The 9,937-nt window shown below is 36.8% G+C and overlaps 1 protein-coding gene across 1 annotated transcript in view; it reads right to left on the bottom strand.

The window, feature by feature from the left end:
• LOC115426095 (guanine nucleotide-binding protein subunit alpha-14-like) overlaps positions 1-6,919 on the bottom strand; it is a 22,608-nt gene extending 15,689 nt beyond the window's left edge. The window contains exon 1 of the mRNA XM_030144053.1: positions 6,517-6,919. Coding sequence (XP_029999913.1) covers positions 6,517-6,637 — 121 coding nt within the window. The 5' untranslated portion in view covers positions 6,638-6,919. The remainder of the gene's footprint in view (positions 1-6,516) is intronic.
• Between the last annotated feature and the right edge of the window lie 3,018 nt (positions 6,920-9,937).

The following is a 9,937-nucleotide window of genomic DNA, read 5'->3' as shown; positions in this document are numbered from 1 at the left end:
CTTCTTTTAGCCGAAATAATTCCAGATATCTGACATTGCCTTTCTTTTTGGCACCAAGTCTTCATTTATGGTGATTTTCTCTTGTTAATTGTTCATTTTTCAGTGTTGTCACCAGCAACTCACACCAAACTGATTAAGAAAGATTGTGAGTGGTGGATCGCTGTGCGCAATGTGTGTCACATACCCTTGAAATTAGATGGTTTTGAAAGAAATAACTGTATTTTCTGTAATGGCACTGAAACCAAAAATCATTTATTTTTCCATTGCATGTATGTAGAAGCTATGGCTGGAAATTTACAACTGGTTTCACACAAACGTTTGCCTTCTTGAAGAATTTTCTGTAATGGACATTACTTACGGATATGTACTGGACAATGTCAAAGATAGCTTTTTAATAAATGATATCATCATTCTGGGTCAATTTTACATTCACAAATGTAAACACTTGAAGATGAAACCCACATTTTCCAGTTTCCATAATGAGTTTCTGCTCTATATGAAAACTCTCAGTCACATGAAGAGTAAACCTGCATTGAAGCTTCTGTCAGTTATTGAAGAATATAATTTGTACATCAAACCCTAGCCCCCCCACCTCATTTTATTTGTGAATATTTTTTTTCTCTACAAAATTTGCAGTCTTGATGGTTGTTGATATCTATGTATTTACTCCAGTTTGCATCCGTGCCTTTGTATGTTCTTTAATACAGATGCCAAGTTGTTTGTATATTTGTATATTGTCAATAAAAATTTTTTTAAAAACTAGAAAAGCACTCCGAGAGCGCAGACCTCCACCAAGGCAGATCAGTGCCCCCGGCACCCCGCACCCCCACCCCAATCACCACCAAAATTTAATAATTTGTTCCTTATGCCAGTATCAACATTTCCTGAAATTTTCATCCAAATCCGTCCATAACTTTTTGAGTTATCCTGCACACGGACAGACAGACAGACAGACAGACAGACAAACCAACGCCAGCAAAAACATAACCTCCTTGGTGGAGGTAAAAACCTTGAAATTAGATGAATATACATTGAGGTCCTCTGCCTCCTACAATGCAGGACCTGCGATGTGACTATTGCACACATGTACATCGTGATGTTGATGCTGTTATGACCCTGGGTCTTAATTTGTCTATTTATATGTATATGTATGTGTTTTCTGTTTAGTGTGTGTGTTCTCCCCCGTCCTGTAGGTGTGCTGTGCCCCTTTTGTGTCTGTTTGTTTGCAGGTGCTGATTGGTGGAGGGTGATTGACCGGCCCCTTTAAAAATGGCCCTGGAGTTTCCATCCATGCTCTGTCTTGCCTCCTGCCAGCTCTCAACCCTGTGTTCGTGTGTGTGACTCTCAGTCTTCGTGTGCTCCTGAAAAATTTGATTGTTTGTATTTGTAAATAGTTTTTGTTAAATTGAACCCTTTTCTGGTAGGGGAGGTCGGCTCTTTTTTTGTTTCACCTTTTCTCCTGTTTTTGGTTAGGAAGTTTAGGCAAGTTTGCTGTATTTTATTTTGTGCATTTATTTTGAGTAGGTAATTTAGTTTAAACTGTAAAGAAGATATTTTGTTTGTTGTTTTAGCCGCTCCCTCCCCTAACCCTTCCTTAGTTGTTAAAACAAAAGTAGTAATCTTAGTTTGTGACTGACGTGTGTGCTTGGGAGCTGGGAGGGGTTGAGCCTATTATGTTCGCCCTGGTAAACCCCTAGGCCGGGGCGTAACAATGCTCTAACGACATATTGTGCAGTTCTAATTGACACCATTGATTAGACAATGCTACAGCCAACATGGCAAGAATTCCAGTACTGTCTTGATGTGCTTTGTGTAAATAATGGTGTCCATATAGAGGTGGAGTAAATGAGGCGAAAAACTTCAATATCTACCTTTCATTTTGTAACAACTTCCACAGATGTGTCTATTCATTTGCTTTTGTAATAAATGTGTTGAACTGTAAAGAGACTTTATGAACATCCTGTATTTTTAGCTGCTGTATAGTTTGATATACATTATATACTTATCTACATTTTATAATTCACTGTTGCCCATAAAGTTGGAATAATTTTGTTTTCAGACACATTCCTCTTTTTTATTCCTATTTACACACATCGATAATCACCTTCGACCAGGTTCAGTGATTACATACTAAGTCCCAGTTACACTTTATCTATCACAAATAAATCACATTGTCGCAATCATTTCAGAAGAGGTAAAAATATTTTATTCCAACTTCATTCTTTTATGAGTCAGATGTTCCGAGTCAAAAGTTTATTTGTTTATGCATGTGTGTGTAGGTCTCAGTGGATTTTTAAAGTGATATGTAAAGCACTTTGTGCTACAGTCTTAATGTATGAAAAGTGCTATATAAATAAAGATTATTATTATTATTGTTATCTATGCTGTTTCATAGTTTCCCTGTGGATGATGCATGATGACATCTCTTCATGCACCGACACACAGTCAAACTCAGTCAGACAAACATACAGGACACATGTTCACAATCACACATATACAAATTTGGTCACAAACACACCTCACATATACGTATACTTCCTCATCAGGGTGTGAAGTAGACTTCTGCAGCTCAGAGGAAAGTGTAGGGTATAATAGATAAATACAGTATAATTTTTAAATTTATTTTTCAGGGATAATTAAAACTAAAAAGCGTTGAAGCAGCTGCATTCACACTAAATTGTAGTTGTCAAAATGAAATCAACTCATTTGGCAAAAGATTAGAGGAAGCCCTCATGATTTTTACCCATAAAGACCCAAACAGCCACTGGTGACCAAAACCATCTACTGATCTAAAATGTTTAATACCTGATGATCCACTAATCTTATCAACACATGTAAATAATTGGGGTAAAATACAGTTTGTCATCTTTTCATGGTCATCAGATATGACAGATTTGGACATTCAGAGGCTCTATAGTGAACGTGGAAACACTATCACTTTCTACAACATTGATTCACCAGTAAAACCCAAAGAGTTCGATAAATGACAGTGGATGGAAATGCATGTTTTTACATTCAGTTATTGATATCTTTCCTGAAAAAAGCCACTTTTTCTTCAGTTTTCTGTATTTCTGATTTAATAACCTTTGAATTTATGCTGAGCTTTTCTGAATATCTACATCACAGGTGTCAAACATGCAGCCCGGGGGCCAAATCTGGCCCGCCAAAGGGTCCAATCCGGCCCCTGGGATGAATTTGTGAAATGCAAAAATTACACTGAAGATATTAACAATCAAGGATGTTAAAATCATTTTAGGTCAATTCAATCTGAAGTGGGTCAGAACCAGTAAAATACTATCATAACAACCTATAAATAATGAAAACTGTAAAATTTTTGTCAGTTTTTTAGTGTAAAAAAAGGAAAATTACACAAAAATGTTTATATTTACAGACTATCCTTTTACAAAAAATTTGAATAACCTGAACAAATATGAACAATATGAAATTTCTTAAGAGACGTATGTAGAATTTTACCAATATTCTACCTGTTACTAAATGTTTTGTGTATTTGTAGATCCACTGTGATCTGTATGTTGTGATTCATGTGTATAAATGATAAACTGAAGTGTAATATTGTTAAAATTGCACCTTTTTTTCTTAAGAATTTTCAGGTTGTTCATATTTGTTCATGCTATGTTCAAGTACGGTTCATAGATGTAAACATTTTCATTACGGAAGTTTACTTTTTTCACTCAAAAACATAGAGAAAACTTTGGTGTTGACATTATTTATAAGTTCTTAACCTATTATTTATATCATTTGACAGGTTCGGCCCACTTTAGATTAAATTTAGCTGAATGTGGCCCCTGAATTAAAATGAGTTTGACACCCCTGATCTACATGGTCTTTAAATTGAATATACATGATTTGACTGAAAAAAGGCAAAATACAGAGGATAATATTATAATAAATGGTAATAAATCACTTAAGAAAGGTTAAATCTACAGAAAAATTCATTTGGAAACAGTCGCAAAAGTAGCACTGGGTCTTTATGGGTTAATATCAGTACTATATGTAGTCAAGTGAACCCACTTGGATGAAGACAAAGAGATGAGGCAGGTTGTGGACATGATGGTTTTCCCCTTGAGACCTGGATGTGACCATCATAATGAAATCCTCTGAGTCTCAGAGCCGCTCTCATCCAGTAAATAAATGTTACACTATGTTCCACAAGTTGACAATTACAGTTTACCCATCAGGCTGCAATCTCCTGTGACAAACTATTTAAAGCTTCCTACAGATATTTGACTGGTACATTTGAACTCATACATAGTTTTTATCAATGGATGATTATACTGTATTATGCCACTCATTTACTATGATATTACATATAGGTCTGTGGTGAAAAAGTGATTTCAGCGGATGTGTACAACCTTTTCAATGTAAATAATGATTTTTGATCATGGATCTGTTTCAGGTCATCAATTACTTCCATGATTTTTCATTTGTCATTATTAATCTTATCATAATTTTGTGTAGCCTCAGATTCTAGATCACAATCCACATCATGTTAAAGGTTAAAGTCCACTCCTATCTTCTGTTCTCAACCATCCATGCTGTATTGTGGTCATCTACCGTACAGTGAGCCCTGAGGGTAATTTTCCAAACAAATTGAGTGTGGATTATAACGAATGTGGGCAAACCCACTGTGGCCGTCCACCTAAGCTCTACTTTGATAGAAACTCCTTTCTAAGACAGTAGTGGAAGCAAACCTGCAGCTCATATAATGCACAGGTCTAGATTTGCATAACTTTTGCATGAGGCGCGCCTGGACCAGCAAATTCCCCGATGTGACACACTGCAGTAACACTCTAGTACATGTGTTATTTCCACAGCGGTCATAGACTCATAGATTCTGTTTAGATTCCATGTGGCAACGGCTTGTTTGACTGAATCTGCCTCTAAAGCTGAAAAATGAGCCATGAGCAAGGCACTGAATTTGAGGATATGTGGAGGCCAGAAGGCTTCTGTCTAAACATGAAACTTCATCAGTGTCCATAAAAGACATACAAGGCATAATGATCCATCATGATCCCAGTCCATCATCATTTCCTCTTATTATTCTCCGTCTGCTCCCTACTGCTGCTTTAGGTCTACCCCAGCACTGACGCCCTCACCTCTGCGGTCATGGAGTAAAATACTAAATAACCCTACAAAGTATATTTCCTCATGATTGTAGAAATGGAAATACATGCCAATTGCAAGTTTCTTTTTCTGTAGGCATTTAACATAAAAAAAAATGAACTTAGGAACACAGTATACACTCCTGATCAGAATTTTAAGACCAGCTGAAAAATTGCCAGAACTCACATTTTGCACTATTGGATCTTAAACAGATTCTTAGTAGAGTTTCAAAAGCAAAAAGAAGAAATAGAAGTGAGTAAGCAATTTATTGAAAACAACGATTAAACTGAAATAGACTGTTCATCAGCCAATCAAAAGTTTAAGACCACAGTCTTTAAAAGCCAAAAATGTGGATTCAGTGTCATTTTCTGTCAGGTATTCACACTGTCATGACCTCCTTTGAAGCTCTACTAAGAACCTTCTTAAGATCCAACAGTGCAAAATGGAAATTCATGCCATTTGTCAACTGCTCTTAAAACTTTGATCAGGTGCGTATGTCAAATCTGTCTTAACATTTATGTGCGCTAGTTACTGAAATAATCAACTCTTTACATGAGCAAAGCTTAAGTGTTTTTGATATAATGATTTTGGGATGTGGTTTTACAAATTTTACTACTTGCCTACTTATTTTAACTCACGTAAAGTATCTGTGAATATCTTAAAAAGCACAATATGAATAGAATGTATTATTATTATTATTATTATTATTATTATTCATTTTTTATTTATTTGTTTATTTATTTTTTATTATCTTAAACTGTTCAAAGTGTGTTAAATCGTCATCACAGCGGTGGTGCACACACCCTGAATGTTCAGGAAAAATCCGTGTAGCTCTGCACTGCAACCACAGACATGTAGGACCACAATGAAAATCTAACATATTACATATGAAACATCCTCAGTAATTAATACATGAATCCTTGGTATATCCTAAAACCACTGTTCCTTTCTCTAGCATCTGTTTCTAAACCTTTAAGCCTATAATAGATCATATACAACAGGGGGAAAACTAATTTATTATATTACTTGTATATATTTAGAGGTTTTTAGGGGCTCTGTTGTACCCGTCTGCTCAGGTCATCATCAGCTAAAGTACAGATCTACTAATATAGTCCATTTGAATCATTTAGGCCTTTTTCAAACACTTTTCATGGAAATCAACAAAGATATTGTTTAGAAAAAACAATGGAACTATAATCTTTATGACAGTAGCTTTATAACCAAACTTACATGTATCATCTCTGTTGTTAGGATCACTGTGGATGATCATGAGGTGACTTTAAGACAAACTGTGGGTGCAGAGTGGGTGCCCCTGGTCCTGCCCCGGGTGGCCCCTGGCCCTGTCCTGCCCTGGGTGGCCCCTGCAGACCCCCTCCCCCCGGTGATGCTCACCTAGCAGCAGCAGTTTCAGCTCCCGTCGTGAGTCCTTCTTGTCCCTCCTCAGCTGTTTCTCGATCTCCTCGTTGATCCTCTGGTTCTCCCGGTCCTCCGCAGACACGCAGCATCCCGCCATCCTTCAGCCTCTGTCCGGTGGAAACGTTACAGACAATGTTCGGGCTCCTGCCGGATCTTCTCCACTCCACCCCTGTCACACCTCACTTATTCAGATGGACAGGACGAACAGCATCTTGTTTTTTGGTTTTGTTTTTTTTTTTCCGTCCTTGAACGCAACAGTCAGAATAGTTTATGATGAATGGATAAACAGAACCTCCTGAAATACGAGTATAATCCAATATATATTTATATTTTTTAATTAGTTTTTATTTAGTTTATTTTTTTTTAGTTTTATTAGCTCTGATCCTCTTGGGTGAGGAGCTCCAGCAGGTCTGAGGCTGGAAGACACTGGTTGAACTTTATCCATCAGACTGGAGGGCGTGGCACCGGAAACAACAGGCTCAGATGGAAGTTCAGTACAACCGGAAAGGACTCACCCCCCACACCAGGGCTGTCAAACTCAGTTTAGTTCAGGGGCCAAATTCAGCCCAATATGATCTCCAGTGGGCCGGACCAGTAAAATAATAACAGTGAAAAAAAGTACAATTATATTCTGATCAGGTTTACATCTACAGAGTTTCCTTAAAAATCTGAATAACATGAACAACTTAAATTGTCTTAAGAAAAACAAATGCAATTTTAACATTTTAACAATATTCTGCCTCGGTTTATCAGTTTATCATTTACATATGTGCATTACAATTGCACAAAACATTTAGTAACAGGCAGAATATTGATAAAATTGCATTTACTTTTCTTAATACATTTCTGTTTGTTCATATTTGTTCTGGTTATTCACATTTTTTGTAAAGTATAATTTGGTAATGTAAACATTTCATGTAATTTTACTTTTTTACTCCAAAAAATGCAAAGGGAGAATTTGGGGTTGTCATTATCTACAGGTTATTATGATAATATTTTACTGGTCTGACCCACTTGAAATCTAATTGTACTGTATGTGTCTGAATGTGGAACCTGAATTGAAATGATTCTGACACCACTGATTGTTAATATCTTCAGTGTAATTTTTGCATTTCACAAATTCATCCCAAAGGCCAGACTGGAACCTTTGGTGGGCCGGATTTGGCCCCCGGGCCGCATGTTTGACACCTGTGCCCTCTAGCGTTGAAGCCATATTTAATTAAAAAAAAAAAAAAAAAGCCTTATTCCAAAATAGATTACATCATTTATTTATTTATTTTACCTCAAAATTCTACGCAGAATACCTCATAAGAAAGTGAATGAAGTTGTTCGAAACTTTTGCAAATTTATTCAAAATAAAAACAAAAATATAACATGTACATGAGTAATCGCAGTGTTTGCTCAGTACTTTATTGATGCACCTTTGGCAGCAATTACAGCCTCAAGTCTGTTTGAGTATGATGTTACAAGCTTGGCACACCTAGTTTCAGGCAGTTTGTCCAGTTCTTCTTTGCAGAACCTCTCCAGCTCCATCAGGTTGGATGGGGAGTGTTATTCCAGTTATTTTTTCGATCTGTCCAGAAATGTTCAATGTGGTTCCAGTCTGGGCCACACAGGGACATTCACAGAGTTGTCCTGGAGCCACTGCTTTGTTATCTCGGTTGTGTGCTTATGGTCTTCATCCTGTTGAAAGATGAACCTTCTCCCCAGTCTCTCCAGCAGTGTATAGTTCACAGACATGACATTTTGCATTTAGGCCAAAGACTTCAATCTGTGTTTTATCAGACCAGAGAATTTCATTTCTTATGGTCTGAGGTGTTCTTGGTCACCTCCCTAACTAAGACCCTTCATCTGCCATTGCTCAGACTCTGGGAAGAATCGTAGTGGGTCCAAACATCTTCCACTTACAGATGATGGAGGCCACTGTGCTCACTGGGATCTTCAGTGCTGCAGAGATGTTTCTGTGCATCAATACTGTCCTGTCTCAGAGGTCTACAGACAATTCCTTGGACTGCATGACTCGGTTTGTCCTCTGACATGCACTGTCAACTATCAGACCTTCTACAGACACATGTTTGCATCCAAATCATGTCCAAACAATTAAATTTAGCACAGGTGGAGTCCAGTCAAGTTGTGGAACCAGGATGCACTTCAGATCAATTTTGAGTGCCATGACAAATGCTGTAAATACTTATGTACATGCTATATTTGTTTTTATTTTCACTAAATTTACTAAAGTTTCAAACAAACTTTTTCACTTTGTAACTATGAGGTGTTGTGTGTAGAATTTTAGGTAAAAATGAATTTAGTCTATTTTGAAAAAAAAAAAAAACAGCTATAACACAAGAAAAGCATGAACAATGTGCACAACAGTCCCTAAGGGTTAATGAGACCAGATAAGGTCAATGAAGGTAAAAGTATGTGCAATAATTCCAGATAATATCATATACAGGGTGGGGAAGCAAAATTTACAATGAACATTTAGTTGTTTTTTCTCAGCAGGCACTACGTCAATTGTTTTGAAACCAAACATATATTGATGTCATAATCATACCTAACACTATTATCCATACCTTTTCAGAAACTTCTGCCCATATGAGTAATCAGGAAAGCAAACGTCAAAGAGTGTGTGATTTGCTGAATGCACTCGTCACACCAAAGGAGATTTCAAAAATAGTTGGAGTGTCCATAAAGACTGTTTATAATGTAAAGAAGAGAATGACTATGAGCAAAACTATTAGGAGAAAGTCTGGAAGATACTATTAAAGAAGAATGGGAGAAGTTGTCACCCGAATATTTGAGGAACACTTGCGCAAGTTTCAGGAAGCGTGTGAAGGCAGTTATTGAGAAAGAAGGAGGACACATAGAATAAAAATATTTTCTATTATGTCAATTTTCTTGTGGCAAATAAATTCTCATGACTTTCAATAAACTACTTGGTCATACACTGTCTTTCAATCCCTGCCTCAAAATATTGTAAATTTTGCTTCCCCACCCTGTACATATATATAATATTATTATAGGTATATTATATGGAATTGTATAATATATTCCAGGTAATATCATTGCTGTTTGCATGTAGATTTCAAGTGTTCATAGGTCTGAGAGTGTAAACGTCCAGCCCAGGTCAGCAGCAGTAGCCCAAGCAGAGGAATGGAGGAAAGCATCCTGACATGCACATCATGTAATGTGTCCTCACGGCCACTAGGGGGCAGGAAGGCTAAGAGTGGGTCATTGAGTTACTGTTGAGTTATTTCCTATGCATTAGAATCAGGTCATTTTACAAGAATTGCTGATAGGGAAATGGTTCTCAAATTTTTGTCACTTTGAAAAATAGCTGCCTGTCGATTTGGATATTTGCGTTAAATATAAAAGTTAATGTTAAAGGTTTGAAATG

Source organism: Sphaeramia orbicularis, chromosome 9, assembly GCF_902148855.1.
Source record: "Sphaeramia orbicularis chromosome 9, fSphaOr1.1, whole genome shotgun sequence".
Lineage (NCBI taxonomy): Eukaryota > Metazoa > Chordata > Actinopteri > Kurtiformes > Apogonidae > Sphaeramia > Sphaeramia orbicularis.
The sequence above is the reverse complement of the archived record's forward strand: the minus strand, read 5'-3'. Positions and strand labels throughout refer to the sequence as shown.